The 18,886-nt window shown below is 39.4% G+C and overlaps 1 protein-coding gene across 1 annotated transcript; it reads left to right on the top strand.

Moving 5' to 3' along the window:
* Nucleotides 1–5,862: 5,862 nt before the first annotated feature.
* LOC134002507 (myosin-6-like) lies at nucleotides 5,863–16,252 on the top strand. The gene is made up of 37 exons (XM_062441854.1): nucleotides 5,863–6,066; nucleotides 6,181–6,324; nucleotides 6,416–6,572; nucleotides 6,690–6,717; nucleotides 6,826–6,931; nucleotides 7,016–7,108; nucleotides 7,354–7,417; nucleotides 7,588–7,686; nucleotides 7,842–7,945; nucleotides 8,035–8,173; nucleotides 8,303–8,421; nucleotides 8,511–8,660; nucleotides 8,739–8,909; nucleotides 9,036–9,345; nucleotides 9,458–9,531; nucleotides 9,701–9,906; nucleotides 10,000–10,123; nucleotides 10,222–10,358; nucleotides 10,447–10,702; nucleotides 10,791–11,033; nucleotides 11,108–11,284; nucleotides 11,375–11,520; nucleotides 11,621–11,711; nucleotides 11,796–12,185; nucleotides 12,470–12,596; nucleotides 13,104–13,222; nucleotides 13,310–13,506; nucleotides 13,668–13,851; nucleotides 13,987–14,152; nucleotides 14,236–14,360; nucleotides 14,473–14,781; nucleotides 14,873–15,076; nucleotides 15,156–15,452; nucleotides 15,545–15,649; nucleotides 15,747–15,842; nucleotides 15,948–16,082; nucleotides 16,232–16,252. The coding sequence occupies exons 1-37, from the start codon at nucleotides 5,863–5,865 to the stop codon at nucleotides 16,250–16,252; spliced, it is 5,817 nt and encodes a 1,938-aa protein (XP_062297838.1).
* Nucleotides 16,253–18,886: the final 2,634 nt, after the last annotated feature.

Raw genomic sequence — 18,886 nt, 5'->3', positions numbered from 1 at the left:
CAACTTCACCTCTCGCACTGTTATCACCTCTTTCTTGGTGCCCCATCCTGCAGTGCTGATGAGATATTAGTGAGCCCTCAACTTTTTCATAATTATCAACATTTGATTGAGAAATCATTTAATTCATCTAATTTATCTGTCCATGATTTCAGACCCTGTCCTTCTCCTGTCAACCAATTGTCCTCATTATGTTCCTACCTTTACCAGTCACCTGACCTCGCACCTGCCTGCAGACATGATCCTCATTATCCCATTGTCCAAAGAGTTTATACTAGACCCGCACAGTAGCCTTGTCATTTGTCATACTGTGAATTGTGTCTCCTAGTCATAGCATTGCAGCCTTTTTGTTTTGCTTGAATCTGCCTGCCCGAATGGTGATTTTGAACTATGCCAGTTTTATTTTTAGTCTTCTCCTTCTTGCCTTACCTGTTATGCCTGCTGACAAAGTAAACTCTTTTAATGTTAATGCTCTTTGAGTCTGCTTTTGGGCCAAGAGCAATATTTCCTCACCCACCCCTTCCTCTTACTGTCACAATTGCCAGAAAGTAATACTACAACTTTTGGTTGGATTCCTACTATAACTGTGGCTATTACAATTGATTCAAGTACCTATGGGACCCTTTAACTACTGCTAAAATAATCAATTAGTGATTTGGTGTCAGTTTTCTTTGGTCTTACTGTCTGGCCCTCTTACATTCTGTACATTTCTCTCTTACATTCCTTACATTTTTCCTGTCTTTTCTTCCTTTTGTCCTCTCTTCTCTATTCCTGCATGTTTGTCACTCATATTGTCATATTCATAGCTTCCACCCTGTGCCTATTGTTCTTTATCTGTCATTTTAAGTTTTTCCTCTTTGCTTTTCCCTCTAATTTCCTCTAGCGCTTTTAGAGGACATACACTGATGGGTCGCTATTGCGTGTTGGATTAAATTGCAGCCTGTTTAGCAACTGGTTGAAGGGCTCTTGCTCAATACTGGACCAATTTCAAAAAACATTGAACCCATTAGTCACTTAGACACAAAATGTAGGAGAATATGGTCTAGATTGAAAAAGACAGAAGTTTCCTTTTTAGGCAACAACTCCTGCCCATAACTACTGTATATTCTGTTGATGCACCAGACCATTCAAGCTCACTTGTTTGACAGTTTATGCAACATCCACCTCCACCACCTCTACATGTTTTTCCACCCACCCTTCTCTCTCTTTTTTTCTCAGCTTTCCAACATCATCTGCTTTCTTCTTCCTTCCTATTCCAACCAATCCACCTGTATGTGCTTTACATTTTCTAATAAGCCATTCAATTAAGAAAGGTGTTGTCTTTTATGCTGAAGGGGAAATCTGAAAACTCTTGCAGGCTGTTACATGCAGTAAACAAAAGCATCATGTGAATGACACGAGGAATGCACGGAGAACAAGACAACATCAAAAGCTAAACTTTCAAACCGCTGTGCAGGACTGCTGAGCCTGCAGGGAAAGCAGAGTGTTGAAAGGGTCTTGTTATGCAATTCAAAGGTCTTGGAGGAGCGGATGCCATCTCTAACTACTGTACATATACATTAATACTTTGTAGGTTGCCTTGCACTTTGCATGGTGCAAAAATACTCTTGACAGGTGACACGATCCTTGTGGTGACTGCAGACACTTGTGAATTCCAACAATCCAATTATCACTTCCGAAAATATACAATATATAAAGATAAATGTGATTTTAATATAAAGCATATCTTTTTTTCATTACCACACAAGTTGTTCTTATATATAGGATCGTAAAATCACCCTCTTTCCTTTCTCGTTTGTTTGTCTTTAAATTACATTTTAAGGCTACTGCAAATGGTTTTTATTGGATATCAGTGGAAAAACAGGGTTCAAACAGGTAGAATCATGTGGTCTGGAGGCTTGTGATGCTGGATTTACATTGTCAAAATATGACATTAGATTAAGTTTAGATAAGCTCAAGAACAAATTAACAACAACAATAACTCAAGACAGCTGACTTAAGAGCTGTTGACGCGATCAGTTGGTTTCACCTTTGAGGCTAAATGAAGATGGCATGACCACACAAGGTTGAAGGTGGAGGATTCTCAGACCTGATCATCTGTGCAAGGGTCATTGAGGAGTTCACACTTTGTTAAGAACCCCCTTTCTCAAATTATCACCTCACAGCAATCTGTACATTTTCTTTATACAATTAGTACTTGTGACAGGTAATTTGGTATCATATGACACTTAGCAGAAGAGAAAGTAATTAACCTAGGCTCTTAAGTATTGTGTTTATTTATTAGAAAATTAAATAGAGACTGTTCATACTGCTGAGGGGGACAAATGACAAGCCGGATGAGTGTGGAGAGATTACTTTCACTTAAGGTCAGTAGAAGGAATCCCAAAACAATTTCACAGATATATCTTTGTCCTCAAGGGTAAACCGAAGGAAACAATGTGAGGCCAACCATATGGAGTGTGGAGTTACAGTATGAATAGGCAGTTTGTTTTAGTTCAATTCAATTCAATTCACTTTAATTGTCATTCTTATGCAGGTACATAAAAACAAAATACTGTTTCACAAGTTAAAAACAGTGCAATAATTAACGTTCAAATTGTTATAATCAATAGTGCCAGTATATATGGCTGTTACCTCGCCTTGCTTAGGAACAGCTGCAACTGTGATGATGTTCACATTCAACTTTCATCCTTATATCCTGTCAACAGCAGAACATGGACACAAAAAACATATTAAATAAGTGGAAAATTGAAAGCACACAGGATGTGAAGACTCATTTTTTAAAGTCCTTGTTATTGTAGGAATTTTCATTAGGTGTTTTGTGATCACCTACTGAACTGACTATTGAAAAGGTGGTCAGAACTGCTTGGCACCAAAGTTTCTCCTGAGAGGAAATTGGTGTTCTGTATGTACTGTAGAATCAGTATTGTTTTGTAACTGTGGTTTTGTATTTTGTGTGAGATGTGCTTGGGGAGTGTGTGAGTGTGAGCCAGAGCCAGTAAGTGTGAGGGTTGGCAGCTCTCACTGAAGTCTAAGTTTGATATAATGTGTCACTGTGCAGTGTAGTGGCTCTATGAACGTCATGTGGTAATCTCCGAGCTCAAGGACCAAATCAAGGAAACAATGTGCCATAAACACCTCTCAGTCTTCTGTGGTTTGTTTTCAAGACATTGTGTTAGAGAACCTTTTGGCTGACTTCTACTGGGAGTCTATAAATGTAAGAATAATAGATGCAGAACCGAGACTATATGTGGCAAATATAATAAAAGTATTATTCTATTAGTTATCAATTAAATTATAAAATGTTCTCCCTACTGCAAATGTACTCACGTCAACATGCTTAAAATAATGCTAGCAGGTGGAATGCTAGCTAGCTAAACATTTTCTAATTAGCACCAAACAAAGGTACAGCTGCGGATGATGAGAATATTTTGCAGGTAGTCTATATCAGGTATGTCATAAAACAAACTATTGGACAAAGCATACATTTTTACCAGATGATCAAAGTTTTACAATTCATCCTCTGGGGACCATGAATGTGTCCAATTCTTTGGCATTCCATCCGAGAGCCAGGAGATCACTAAAGTCACTTGAATACATCGCCTGGGAATAATGAATATGTATGTAATGTATTCATCTTATAAGCAACATGAATATCTATAGCAAATGTTATGGCAATTCATGTGATAGTCCTAAAATATTTTACTCAGAACCACAAACCTCCTGGTGGTCCTGGGGTTCGTGTCAGAGGATCACCAAAGGTAGTTGGACTCATCCTCTGGAGACCAAATTGATGACATTTTATCCAATAGTAGCTTTTTGTCCCTTTCTCAATCTTCAAAGACACTATGTCTGACATTTACCATACTAAAACTCAATGGCATTTTTCCTTGAAATGGCAGTTAATAAACTAACAGGCCGCTGGCCGCTTCTTCCTATTTTACTGACAAGAAAGTGAATAACTCTACAGTAACTACAGTATTACCCAAAATGTCAAAGTAAGATCACCCTCAAAGCTTCCATGTGAGACATTAAACAACTGTTTACACAGGCAGTGCTCTCTGGTGATGAGTAAACTGATAATCTTTTTAATCATCAAGGAATATTGACCTCTATCTAATTCAGCTTTTTAAACTCAACATGACACACACACACACATACATAATACAACTATGACCCAAAATATGCCCTTTGGTCCATCCGGACATAACTGTTGAATCACTAGAACAGCACACCAAGGTCCCTGTCGCATGTAGGGAAGACAATGAAGCTCAATTATAAGTGTTGACAGAAGGACACAAGACAGCTGGGAATGCCTCAGCACTCCCCTTGATGTAATGAGGAATGGTACGCTGGGTGCAGACAACCGACTGTCTACCCACAAGGTTATGGTGAATGTGTGAAGTTGTTAAAGTCAAAGGGCTCATATGCTTCTTAAGAAGGTCTTCAGGAGGTCCACTCAATAAACACGTTGTTTAAGGATCTCATCTGTTAACTCGACAGCTATTAGACCTATTAACCCTCTGCTATTAATAATGTATACATGCAGGAGATGATAACTGCTATGTATGAGCTAAATGTATTTACTGACAGTATGGAGGCTGAAACCTTTGAAAGCAGGCAGCTGTCACACACACCATCTTTTATTATAAATGGAAGAAGGGTGGCTGAGATCCACTGGGAGGCAACACAGACCAGATGAAGGAATTCAAGTGAAAAATTCACAAGTTTATCTTTGTCCTCAAGGATAATATGGTCTGTTGTGGTGACAGACCATATTAGGGACCACTAGACCACCACAGTAGAAAATGTTTAAAATTGATCTACCTTCAAAACAAAATGCATTAGAAATTGCTTATAAACATTTACAGATTAATTGATACAATAACTAAGATGGTGACACTGGTTATGGTAATGACTAACTTTATTCCCTATTACGTATACATATGTGTTAACTATTACTGCTTTACTTCATTCTGCTTCCCTCCTTTTTATATATATCTTTTGTATATTTTAAGTGTCCTTTTTAAGCACTTTGAGTGGCATCTTCTGTATGAAACTGCTATATAAATAAAGTTTCTTCTTCTTATTATTATTTCATATGACCAATTATTATATTATCATAAACAATAAAATATTTCTATAGTTTGATGCCTTTTAAGTCACTCAAAGGACAACACTAAAATAGATGCTGATCTAAGACCAGCTCATAAGCTTCAATTGCACTGGCCAATGGTTATATGGGACTTTTTATTGTCCACACCTTTATCTCCAAATACAGATGTTCCTTTTTTGATTAGGGTCCCTTGTTGTCTTTCTCTTTCCATATAGGGAGACTGTGTGTTGAGGCACTGCCTTCTGGCTGTGTATAAAAAGAGGTTCAGATAGGGGAGTGAAGACAGGCACACAACACCTGCAGGTAAGTACACATACATTTTATGCATTTAACTGTTACATTGTGTAGTAGAGACAAAGCTGGTTAGCTTTTTGTCTTTTCTGTCTTCTATCAGTGAACCACCACATTAAATCAGTCTGAGGGGAGAGGAAGAGTAAACAGGTAATTATCTCCATCCTGTTTGTTTTTTGAAACAAAATGAACCTAACATACTCAAAACAATTGTGGGACTTTGTTTAAAAAAGTGTCTGCTGGTGATTCCTAGAATATAAGCTTACTTAAATTAAAAAACAGAAAACAAAGATATGATATCCTGATAAGTTGATATGCACTGTAAAATAGTGGTTACAATTGTTAATAGGTGACTCATAAACTTACAACATACAAGCAAATAAGCAAAACAAGTGGTACTCCAAAGAAAATGTAATGAAAATGCTTTTAAATCAAATGCTTGGTTCACAGCTTTCAAGATGTCAGGTGACGCCCTCATGGCGGAGTTTGGGGTAGCAGCTTCCTTTCTGAGAAAGTCAGATAAGGAGCGTCTGGAGGCCCAGACTCGACAATTCGACATGAAGAGGATGTGCTTTGTACCCGACCCTGACGTGGAGTACGTTAAAGCAAAAGTCACCAGCAGAGACGGCGACAAAGCCACCGTTGAGACTGAGTTTGGGAAAGTAAGTCTGGCAACCACATGTACTGTGTAATGAAGGGAAAGTGATGATGTCACAGCAATCAAACAAAGTGGTTAGCATATACTTATCTGACTTTCCTGTTTTAAACATTTACAGACTGTTACCCATAAGGAGATAGACATCCACCCTCAGAACCCGCCAAAGTTTGATAAAATTGAGGACATGGCGATGTTCACCTTCCTCCATGAACCTGCTGTGCTGTTCAACCTCAAAGAGCGTTATGCAGCATGGATGATCTACGTGAGTGATGACCACAAGTCTTGTGATCTCTCCAGTGTCCGAAACCTTCAGTCCAATAATGAGGACATCTTTTATTTGTCTTTGTCCACAGACCTACTCAGGGCTGTTCTGTGTGACTGTCAACCCCTACAAGTGGCTGCCAGTGTACGATCAGATGGTGGTCAATGCCTACAGAGGAAAGAAGAGGACTGAAGCTCCTCCTCACATCTACTCCATCTCTGACAATGCTTACCAATACATGCTCTCAGGTACGTTCACCTCATTGTGCACTTTGCTTTTTGGAAAGTGTGATGTTTTCTCTGACACCATCTAAACATTTAAAGAAAAAAACATCCTAACACCAAACACTGTCTTAAATCCTGCAGACAGAGAAAACCAGTCTGTCCTTATTACGTGAGTTATTCACAAAAATCATATCTGTTTCTATTCTGAAGAGCATTGATGCATTTTTTTTTTTCAATTGTCTTCATGACATGTTCATTCAGTGGTTTTCATTCCCAGTGGAGAATCTGGAGCAGGAAAGACTGTGAACACCAAGAGAGTCATCCAGTACTTTGCCAGCATTGCAGCAGTTTCTGGCAAGAAGGATGCTGCTCAGGAGAAAAAGGTTGGTTTATGTGTTCATTATGATAAACATAATAAATGGTGTTTTAATAGTTGGGCTTAAAGTTTGCATCCATTAAATCTACAGGGCACCCTGGAGGATCAAATCATCCAGGCTAACCCTGCTCTGGAGGCTTTTGGAAACGCCAAAACCATCAGAAATGACAACTCCTCCAGATTTGTAAGTGTCCTTATTACTCCATTTATTAAAGATGAACACTTTGATTTTGCTGTCATGTTCAGTAACACCTCCATATGTCCTGCAAGTGTTTATACTTCAAATAACAACACAGTTCACAGTAGAGTTTCAAAATGTAAGCAGTGTGTTTGGATGAAATCAGGGCATTAGGGGCATTATAATATTGGAGATATTTCAAAATAGCAGTAAGTGGTTCAATATAATTGTCCTTTTCTTGCCTCTCAAAGGGTAAATTCATTCGAATCCACTTTGGGGTGAGTGGAAAGTTGGCCTCTGCTGATATTGAGACATGTAAGTAGTTTGTAACATGTACTTCAATACTTTTGGTCTTGAGCTATTTTCACACATCACCTCATGATTTGTTTATTAACCCAAGGTTGGCATGTCAAGGTGTTTCTGTGTTTTAATAAAACACCTAACTAACAGGTTGTAAGATAAAGTAATGTTGTAATGATTTTCAGATCTTCTGGAGAAATCTCGTGTCACTTATCAGCTCAAGGCTGAGAGAGACTACCACATATTCTACCAGATTCTGTCCCAAAGGAAACCAGAGCTGCTAGGTGAGAATCAATCATCCATTCATGTGTTCAAAGCAGACAAGACATGATGTTGAAAGAAATCATGTTTTACAATTGTCAAAACATGGATTAAATCTGACCCTGAAGAAACACCATAGACACATATTAAATGTCTTCTTCTTTTTTTTTTGGGACAGAGATGCTGTTGATCACAAGCAACCCCTATGACTACTGCTACATCTCCCAAGGACAGACCACCGTAGCTTCCATCGATGATCGTGACGAGCTGATTGCTACTGATGTGAGTTAAGCAGAGAAGTTGTTACAAATTCTACACATATATTCATGTTCATATTCATTACTAACTCAAATTTAATTTGGTCATTTAAGGATGCTTTTGATGTCCTGGGCTTCATCCAAGAGGAGAAGAATGGCATTTACAAGTTGACTGGTGCCATCATGCATTTCGGAAACATGAAATTCAAACAGAAGCAGAGGGAAGAGCAGGCAGAGCCCGACGGCACAGAGGGTAAAGGATTACGACAAGAAAAGACAGTTTTACTTTTTTAAATAGAAATTGTTTGACTATCACCAACTCACGCCTCTTAAACACAAAACAATATAGTAAATTATTCTTCTTAACAAAATCCTTCCACAGACACAGACAAAGTTGCATATCTGATGGGCTTGAACTCTGCTGACCTCATCAAGGGCCTATGTCACCCAAGAGTGAAAGTAGGCAACGAGTGGGTCACCAAGGGTCAGAGTGAGCAGCAGGTAAATTTCAAAAGTGTTGCTGCATTTAAACCTTGTGGGAGTTCAGAAAATAAATGTTAAACCCAACTACTTTATTCATAATTATCTAGGTGTACTACTCCATTGGTGCACTGTCCAAGTCAGTGTATGAAAAAATGTTCTTGTGGATGGTGATTAGAATCAACCAATCTCTGGAAACCAAGCAACCCCGCCAGTACTTCATTGGTGTGCTGGACATTGCTGGATTTGAGATCTTTGATGTAAGTATAAAAAGTTTTATTCACTTGTGATTATAAAATATACTTTCTCTAACTTATTGTATTGCATGCTCTTCCTAGTATAACACCTTCGAGCAACTGTGCATCAACTACACTAATGAGAAGCTGCAGCAGTTCTTCAACCACCATATGTTTGTGCTGGAGCAAGAAGAGTACAAGAAAGAGGGCATTGTGTGGGAGTTCATTGACTTTGGTATGGACTTGGCAGCCTGCATTGAACTAATTGAGAAGGTTGGTGTTTTCAAACTTGCACATTCTAGAAATTCTATCATTGTCTACTATACTATACGATATTATACTATACCATACGATACTATACTATACTATACTATACTATACTATATTATGTCCCTTTAGCCAATGGGCATCATGTCCATCCTTGAAGAGGAGTGCATGTTCCCCAAAGCCAGCGATGCAACATTCAAAGCCAAGTTATATGACAACCATCTGGGTAAAAGTCCCAACTTCCAGAAGCCCAGGATTGTTAAGGGGAAACCAGAGGCTCATTTCTCCCTGGTTCACTATGCTGGTACTGTTGATTACAACATCGGTAATTGGCTGGTGAAGAACAAAGACCCACTGAATGAGACAGTGGTTGGGCTCTTCCAGAAGTCCAGTCTGAAGTTACTGTGTACGCTGTTCATGGGATATGCTGGTGCCGAATCAGGTAAAGGATCTTGGGCCATTGTCATTGAATTTACCATGATTATATAGAATATAAATGTTTCAGAAAAGGACATTACATGTATATATCTATAACTATAACTTCCACACTGCAGAGGGGGCAGCAGCAAAAGGAAAGGGAGCAAAGAAGAAAGGTTCCTCCTTCCAGACTGTCTCTGCCCTGCACAGGGTAAATTTAAATTGTGTCTTTTAGAGTCATATTCATCTGTTTTGGGAAAGAGATTAAACCCAGAACACATAAGCTGTGAAATCATACAGGAGACATAGCTCAGATCACATACAATTATGTTCTTGATTTGGTATATGGAATTCATATAATTTACTGTCTACATTTACAGGAGAATCTGAACAAACTGATGACCAACCTCAGGTCAACTCACCCCCATTTTGTCCGCTGCCTCATCCCCAATGAGACTAAGACTCCTGGGGAGATGGAGAATCCTCTGGTTATGCACCAGCTGCGCTGTAACGGTGTGCTGGAAGGCATCAGGATCTGCAGGAAGGGATTCCCCAACAGGATCCAGTATGGAGACTTCAAACAAAGGTAAGACATGTAGCCTCTCATACTGATGATTAAATAGAATGCACTGCACATTCAATCACTAATTGCAATGATACTATTATTGTATAATTTCAGATATCGCATTCTGAACCCCAATGTTATCCCTGAGGGCCAGTTCATGGACAACAAGAAAGCAGCAGAAAAACTGCTGGGCTCTCTGGATATTGATCATGAGCAGTATAGGCTGGGACACACAAAGGTTGGTTCTGTCATTACATAAACTAATATAAACAGTGTTGAATGATGAAAGCAGCTCTTTTTCTAGGGGGAAGTTTAAAATGTTTTTTTCAATACTAGGTGTTCTTCAAAGCTGGTCTGCTTGGTGTTCTTGAGGAGATGCGAGATGATCGTCTCGCTCTCATTATCACTGGAATGCAAGCGAGAGCCAGAGGATTACTTGCCAGAATTGAGTTCCAGAAAATTGTTGAGCGCAGGTAGGAAAACAGTCATTGATGGATATTATTAACATAAACTGAGAGGCAAAAATGTACATTTAAGTCATAAATTGATTTCCACTCCCAGGGACGCCTTACTGGTGATCCAGTGGAACGTGCGTGCCTTCATGGGTGTCAAGAATTGGCCTTGGATGAAGATGTACTTCAAGATCAAACCTTTGCTGAAATCAGCAGAGACTGAGAAGGAGATGGCAAACATGAAGGAGGAGTTCTTAAAGCTCAAAGAGGCTTACGCTAAATCTGAAGCCCGCAGGAAAGAGCTGGAAGAAAAGATGGTCTCCATTCTCCAAGAGAAGAATGACCTGCAGCTCCAAGTTCAATCTGTAAGATCAGTCTTTCAGTTCACCCAAACATTACACAGATTTATTCTAGTGTAACAATTTACAATATTGTTTTTTGTACTATCTATAGGAACAAGACAATCTTACAGATGCAGAGGAGCGCTGTGAGGGTCTGATCAAAAGTAAGATCCAGCTTGAGGCCAAATCCAAAGAGCTGACAGAGAGACTAGAAGATGAAGAGGAGATGAATGCAGAGCTGACTGCCAAGAAGAGAAAGTTGGAGGATGAGTGCTCAGAACTCAAGAAAGACATTGATGATCTAGAGCTGACCCTGGCTAAAGTTGAAAAGGAGAAGCATGCCACTGAGAACAAGGTAAGAAGTTATTTTGACTTGTGTTGACAAAATCTTTTGACCGGGTAAGTTATGCTAACTAAACAATATTTTAGGTTAAAAACCTGACTGAAGAGATGGCAGCTTTGGAGGAAATCATTGCTAAGCTGACTAAGGAGAAGAAAGCTCTTCAGGAGGCTCATCAGCAAACGCTGGACGATCTGCAGAGTGAGGAGGACAAAGTCAACACTCTGACCAAGGCCAAAACCAAGCTGGAACAGCAAGTGGATGATGTTAGTATGCCTTAATGTTATTTCTGACTAAATTTCAAGCAGCGGAGTCCAACGTTTTAAAGTAAATGTTTGGAATGCTTTGTTTGTCAGCTTGAAGGGTCATTGGAACAAGAGAAGAAATTAAGGATGGATCTGGAAAGAGCGAAGAGAAAACTGGAGGGGGACTTGAAGTTAACCCAAGAAAGTGTAATGGATTTAGAAAATGACAAGCAGCAGATGGAGGAAAAACTCAAAAAGTACGCTAAAATGTTTTATAAAGAAAAAATCCCAGGCACAATATCAATCATGCTTTAACAACTGTTTACTGAGGTGAACCATTTTATCATTTAAATGTAGGAAAGAATTTGAAATCAGCCAGCAACTGAGTAAGATTGAGGACGAACAGGCCATGGGTTCTCAACTACAGAAAAAACTGAAGGAATTACAGGTAAATGCACAAACTTAAACTTGTTATATCTCCATAATGGGAATTCCTACTTAAAATGTATAATCCTATGATGAATTTGTCAAGGCCCGCATTGAAGAGCTGGAGGAAGAACTGGAGGCAGAGCGAGCAGCTCGAGCCAAGGTGGAGAAACAGAGGGCCGATTTGTCCAGAGAGCTGGAGGAGATCAGTGAGAGGCTGGAGGAGGCTGGAGGAGCCACTGCTGCCCAGATTGAGATGAACAAGAAGAGAGAGGCTGAGTTTCAGAAGATGCGCAGAGACCTTGAAGAGGCCACACTGCAGCATGAAGCCACTGCTGCTACACTGAGGAAGAAGAATGCAGACAGCGTGGCTGACCTGGGAGAGCAGATTGACAACCTGCAAAGAGTCAAACAGAAGCTGGAGAAAGAGAAGAGCGAGCTCAGATTGGAACTGGATGATGTGGTCTCCAACATGGAGCAGGTTTCCAAGTCCAAAGTGAGTATGACCAACAAAGGAACCCTGAAGACTAAAAAGTATGCTGAAGCTTGATCTTATTGTTTATTCCTATAGAGTTTTAGGGATACCTTCATGGGATGTCCATGTGTTCAGAACTAATAAGCAAATGTTAGTATGCCAATACACATAACTAAAAGAGTGAAGATATTAAACATTATACCTGGCAAAGATCAGCATGTTAGTATTGACACTGTAAACTTGCTAGCACGATGACTGCATCATTAAGCTCAAAGCCTCACAAAGCAAATGTGTTTTATTTTCAGACAAACTTGGAGAAGATGTGTCGCACTCTTGAAGATCAAGTGAGTGAATTGAGGACTAAAACTGATGAAAGCCAGCGCATCATCAATGATTTTACCATGCAGAAAGCAAAGCTTCAAACTGAGAATGGTAGGACCCTTCTTTAAACCTGCAGTGCGGAACTTTTACCTATAAATTAATGTCTACTACATTCAAGCCCTTTCCAAATTAGTTCACACAATACTGATTAAGCCTCTAACTTCCAGAACATGTTATTCCCACACTGGCTATTTGGTTGTTAATGGTAAAGCTCCTCTAGACTTTCCAAACGTTATAGGACTTAGTAGATCAAATTCTGATAGTGAATTTGTCATATAGTAGGGGTTATGTGACACTCAAAACAATTAATCCTCCATTTTAAAGTATCAACATTGGGTTACAGCTAGTGGGGTACTGGCAATCGGACATACTAGGACAAATCCCGGTGTGCTGGTGGACGGTTAAAGAACATGTGTTTGGACCAGTGGACCATCAAAACACATCTGTTTTTATTGGTCTCGATCATCATTATCACTCTCGCACTCCAGCTTTAATTCTTTGAGAATATATTTGCAATGATTAAAAAGGGAGGATAATTTCAGACTTTCTTAACAAAAGGTGAGCTTTCCAGGCAGATGGAGGAGAAAGACTCTTTGGTTTCCCAATTGACCAGAGGGAAGCAGTCTTACACTCAGCAGGTTGAAGACCTCAAGAGACAGCTAGAGGAGGAAGTCAAGGTATCTCAAATGAGTGTAAATGTATCCAGTGAGACATTATGTTAATTTGATGATATGTTCATCACAGCTTGTGTCTTCACCTTCCAGGCTAAGAATGCACTTGCCCATGCAGTGCAGTCTGCTCGCCATGACTGTGATTTGTTAAGAGAGCAGTTTGAGGAGGAACAGGAGGCCAAAGCCGAACTCCAACGCAGCATGTCCAAGGCCAACACTGAAGTGGCTCAGTGGAGAACAAAGTACGAAACTGATGCCATTCAGAGGACGGAGGAGCTGGAAGAAGCAAAGTAAGGATTCAGTGAGATGTAACATGACTAAACTATCCCACATATTTCAGAATGTTACATTACCATCGTCAAAAAGACCCATATTGAGACAGGACATGGCATGATATTCCCATTTTGTCCATAAGGTAATTAATTGATGTGTTCCCTTTTTTTGCTGCCAGGAAAAAACTTGCCCAACGCTTGCAGGATGCTGAAGAAGCTGTTGAAGCATCTAATGCTAAATGTTCCTCCCTGGAGAAAACAAAACACCGGCTTCAGAGTGAGATTGAGGATCTCATGGTGGATGTGGAGAGATCCAATTCTGCTGCTGCAGCCCTGGATAAAAAACAAAGAAACTTTGACAAGGTAATTAACAGAGAATGACAGAATCAAAATCCAGATAAGTATCCACAAGTATAGAATAAAGGTCTGAATGTACAGGTATCAAGATTCCTAGGTATTTGTAAGGTTTATAATATATTGAATATACAATTTAACCAGGTCCTTGCTGAGTGGAAGCAGAAGTATGAGGAGTCCCAGACTGAGCTGGAAGGTTCCCAGAAAGAGGCTCGTTCTCAGAGCACTGAGCTCTTCAAACTGAAGAACTCATATGAAGAATCTCTGGATCATCTGGAGACCATGAAACGAGAAAACAAGAATCTCCAAGGTAGGAAGACACAATTAAATATGATCTGTCCTTTAACATAAATAGGGATAAGGCATGGTAAAATTAATGTATTGTCTGAACAGAGGAAATTTCTGACCTCACTGAGCAACTTGGTGAGGGAGGGAAGAGCATCCATGAGCTGGAGAAGAGCCGTAAACAGCTGGAGCAAGAGAAGGCTGAGATACAAACTGCTCTGGAGGAAGCTGAGGTGAAAAATGTTGAATGTCTTCTTATTTATATGCCTATTTGTGATTCTTTAAATAAAAGTGCTTAAGCTATAATGCTTTAAAAGAAATCCAATGATTTTCTGTTTTTAACAGGGTTCCCTTGAACATGAGGAAGGTAAGATCCTTAGATCTCAGCTTGAGTACAACCAGGTGAAGGCTGAAATCGAGCGCAAATTGGCAGAAAAGGATGAAGAGATGGAGCAGATGAAGCGTAACCAGCAGAGAGTGGTGGACACTTTGCAGAGCTCCCTGGAGGCCGAGACTCGCAGCAGAAATGAGGCTCTCAGGGTGAAGAAGAAGATGGAGGGAGATCTCAATGAGATGGAGATTCAACTGAGCCAGGCCAACAGGCAGGCAGCAGAAGCTCAGAAGCAGCTCAAGGGACTCCACACTCATCTAAAGGTAGTACAAAGTCTTAATGTGCATGATAGCATGATTTTGAATTTTTTTTGGCCCCTGTTATTAGCTAAAGAATTTGGTTGTTTCTTGACAGGACTCCCAGCTGCAGCTGGATGAAGCTCTCCGTGCCAGTGATGATCTGAAGGAGAACATCGCCATTGTGGATAGACGTAACAATCTGATGCAGGCTGAACTGGATGAGCTGAGGTCTCTGGTGGAGCAGACTGAGAGAGGTCGTAAACTGGCTGAGCAGGAACTGCTGGATGTCAGTGAGAGAGTTCAGCTGCTGCATTCTCAGGTATGTCTAAAGCTGTGACCACTATATGCTATGCTGTTAATATTGAACACTAATGAATCCGCAATGATGATCTTTGTAGAACACCAGCCTGCTCAACCAGAAGAAAAAGCTGGAGGGAGACACATCCCAGCTTCAGAATGAGGTGGAGGAGGCTGTGCAGGAGTGCAGAAATGCTGAGGAGAAGGCCAAGAAGGCCATTACTGATGCTGCCATGATGGCAGAGGAGCTGAAGAAGGAGCAGGACACCAGTGCTCACCTGGAACGTATGAAGAAGAATATGGAACAAACCATCAAAGACCTACAACACCGTCTGGACGAAGCTGAGCAAATTGCCATGAAAGGTGGCAAGAAGCAGATCCAGAAGCTGGAGTCCAGGGTAAATACTTCTTATTTCCACTGAGTTACAATATATAATTTTTAGCCTTTAACAAACTTATAAAAGCTTCATACATAACTATTGTTCTGAAGGTGCGAGAGTTGGAAAATGAGGTGGAGATTGAGCAGAAGAAAAGCACTGACTCTGTGAAAGGAATACGCAAGTATGAGAGACGCATCAAAGAGCTCACATACCAGGTATACTTTATAAGCACTATCACTCTGATAAACATTCACTAAAAGATGAAAGATTATTCTTGAACAAGCAAATATGAATTGTGTATTAATTTAACAGACAGAGGAGGACAAGAAGAATCTGAACCGCCTGCAGGACCTGGTGGATAAACTCCAACTGAAAGTCAAATCCTACAAGCGGTCTTCAGAGGAGTCTGTAAGCTGAAACACTGCATCTTTATTTACCAAAATATACTCCATTTGCCTTTTGAATCAGCCCTGACCTACAGTCACATATTATACACTAATTTTTATCTTTTAGGAGGAACAGTCCAATGCGAATCTTGGCAAATTGCGCAAGTTACAGCATGAGCTTGATGAAGCAGAGGAGAGGGCCGACATTGCAGAGTCCCAGGTCAACAAGTTGAGAGCCAAGAGCCGTGACAGTGGAGCTAAGGTAAGCAATTATAAAAGAATAGTATGAAATTGAATTAGTGATCTTTTTTAATGTGCACTGACACAGTGTTGCAATGCAATGCAAAGTATGTAGCTTTAATGATTTTGCAGGAATAAAAAATACTTATCTCTAATTTTCTCTTTGTACAGAAATCACACGATGAAGAGTGAAGCCTCTAACGGGATCTTCATGAGTAGAGTTTAAGTGTAGTACCTTAGATTTACTTATTCCCCGTGCAACATGAGTGGAACAGAGAATAAATGAATTTTAAAATGCAGCACTGTGATCATGTCTCCTGTATTTTACACATTCAAACCTGGAGGACAGCCTGCAAAGATTCAAAAAGTGTTAAACAGACCAAAAAGCAATATACAGCTGACACCACAAAGAAAGCAGAAGTCGGCACTGTGTGGTATTAACTGTAAATTAAGACACATGCAACACCTGCTAACAACAGTAAAAACAGGACTGAATTATATCTGAGATGCTTTTAATGTTTCATCATGACAAGAGTGAAAGAGCTCCAACCTTTGCTCCTCGTTTGTGAAAGATAGTGCCCTGCACGGCTGGGCTGGTAGCTCGAACAGCTGACTACACAGCTGAGAATGAGCACCAACAACAGAATCTTCAACTCAAAACAGCAGCACATGGATAGTTGAGACATATTAGAATTCCTGTAGTGTACTTTTCAGCTGCTGGTGAGGTGTAAATGACACTAGTATTATTTCTCATACTGCAAACATAGACTATATATGCGGTACACCAGGTAAGTACACATCATTTTCTACTCAGAAGTAAGTAAGAAAAAGAAACTTCAATATATGAAACCAGGCCACGGATCTATTACCAGTTGCCACAAATCAAAAGAGACCAAGACAATATAAAATATAACAGCAGATATAACTAAATATAGCATGATAATTATCTTGTATATCAGTTGTGTATCCTCGATTCTTCATTATCTTCCTAACTGAAACCATTAGAGGGCAGTATTGTCTGGGACACTGTAAAGCTGTTGAACACTAGTGAATGGTCGAAGACTTCGATCACAGGATTAAAATGATTGTGAGTGGGTTTATAAAGGAAAACAGGAATAATAGTGGAACGAAGGGCAACATTCTTTACCCCTCTAAATAATTGCTTGGGGTTTTATAGTAACTCTTTAATGTAAAATTAGTTTTTTCATGCTTCAAAGGGATCAAAAGTGAGGGGAAAACAATTTTGTAAGATATACAGAATATATTCTGCAATATATTATATTATCATTGACTTTTTACTGTGTAATAAATCCAATACCTGATTAATTAAGTTCATGGATGTCACCAATATCACGTAAATACAAAGTAACAACCTGCTCTATGTGAAAAATGCCTTGAAAAAACTTGTTGTGATTTGCCCATATAAATAAAAAATGGAATCGCATTAAATTAATACAATGGATTAAAGTCAGACTAAAGTTAACCGTAAGTTTTCTGATTTTATCTCAACAGCAAACCTTTTACTTACCTTATTATACAATTTCAGAATTCTGAAATATTGAGATTGTGCTTTAAATCCAGAGAGAGAGTCCAAAGCGGATGTTCTTATTTAGTAACCTCTTTTGTTTCACTTTAAAACAACCCCACCGTCAATGTTCCTTGCACAGAACAAGTATGCACAAAACGGTCACCTAACCATGATCATGCCCAGTGATGCAACTCCCTGTCAGAAGGCTAGAAAATGCGGCAAGAATGCAACATGTATTGAGATACAGAGAGTAAAGACCTCTTAAGTTTTGGAAAGTAGGTATTTTGAGGAAACACTGTAAATAAAAATGCTAAAAAAGTATGTTTAAACGGTTCCAATCTTATTATGTAGAATACATAGCAATGTTTTAAAATTATGGGTTTGGACTTGTTATTGCTGTAATTGGGAAAATAACATGTAGATTGTACATTAGAAAAACAGTTTTCAGTGTGATTTGCAAATTGCCTATTGCAGCCCTTAAATATGGGCTTTCACAAAAAGTCTCTCTGCCACCTGTAGACTCAGTTTACTGGCATTAAAAAGGCTTTAATCAGAGAACGCAGGGTGTCCTTTGTGAAACCACTGATTGGAGGTAGATTAAGTGTTGTGCCGTTGCGGTGCGACCAGTGCTGCTAATGATGACATAAGATGGAAAAACAGATTCAAAGTCAGTGCTCTGAAAAATATGACACATGGTGTGAGACCACTATTCTTTCCCACACGATGTCATGACTAACAGTACAAAGCAGATTATATCGTCTCAGTGGGAATGTCTCTCTGGTAAATATCTTAAAAAGAAGAGAATGTTAAAGACAAAAAGTACACTGCCAGCAAACATACAAATACAATATGCTCCACATATTTTACGACTCCATACACCCAGTTTAATGGATGTTTTATCTAACCATCACCAAAACACTTTATCTGTTGCCATAACTGAGACACAAAAGGGAACACCCACTTGAATAATGTGAAACTTTTGAACAGCCCCACCTACACCAGACACTATTTGAAGTAGATAGTACTCTGAAGCATTGTGATTAAAACGGTCAATCAAAAGCTAGCTGCAGACTGAAATGTGGCCTCAAGCCAATACTCAACATACCTTTTCACTTATGACATGTAAATACTGTGATGGGAAACACTGTCATTAAATGACACTATGAGAAATGACAGAGTAATATGACATCAAGCTGTCAAAGCTGGGTGTAGCCAAGATTTCTAGCCCATTTGGTACATTGCTAAACAAAAACCCCACTAATTTAACATAAATACAAATAAAAAGTTCTTGTTGGAAA

Source organism: Scomber scombrus, chromosome 20, assembly GCF_963691925.1.
Source record: "Scomber scombrus chromosome 20, fScoSco1.1, whole genome shotgun sequence".
In the NCBI taxonomy this organism is placed as follows: domain Eukaryota; kingdom Metazoa; phylum Chordata; class Actinopteri; order Scombriformes; family Scombridae; genus Scomber; species Scomber scombrus.
Note: the sequence above shows the minus strand (reverse complement) of the source record. Positions and strands in the feature narration are given on the sequence as shown.

Coding starts and splice junctions, on each gene's coding strand:
- LOC134002507 (XM_062441854.1), top strand. CDS start 5,863: ATGTCAGGTGACGCCCTCATGGCGGAGTTTGGGGTAGCAGCTTCCTTT. Junction 6,067..6,180: donor TTGAGACTGAGTTTGGGAAA/GTAAGTCTGGCA, acceptor AAACATTTACAG/ACTGTTACCCATAAGGAGAT. Junction 7,687..7,841: donor AAGGAAACCAGAGCTGCTAG/GTGAGAATCAAT, acceptor TTTTTGGGACAG/AGATGCTGTTGATCACAAGC.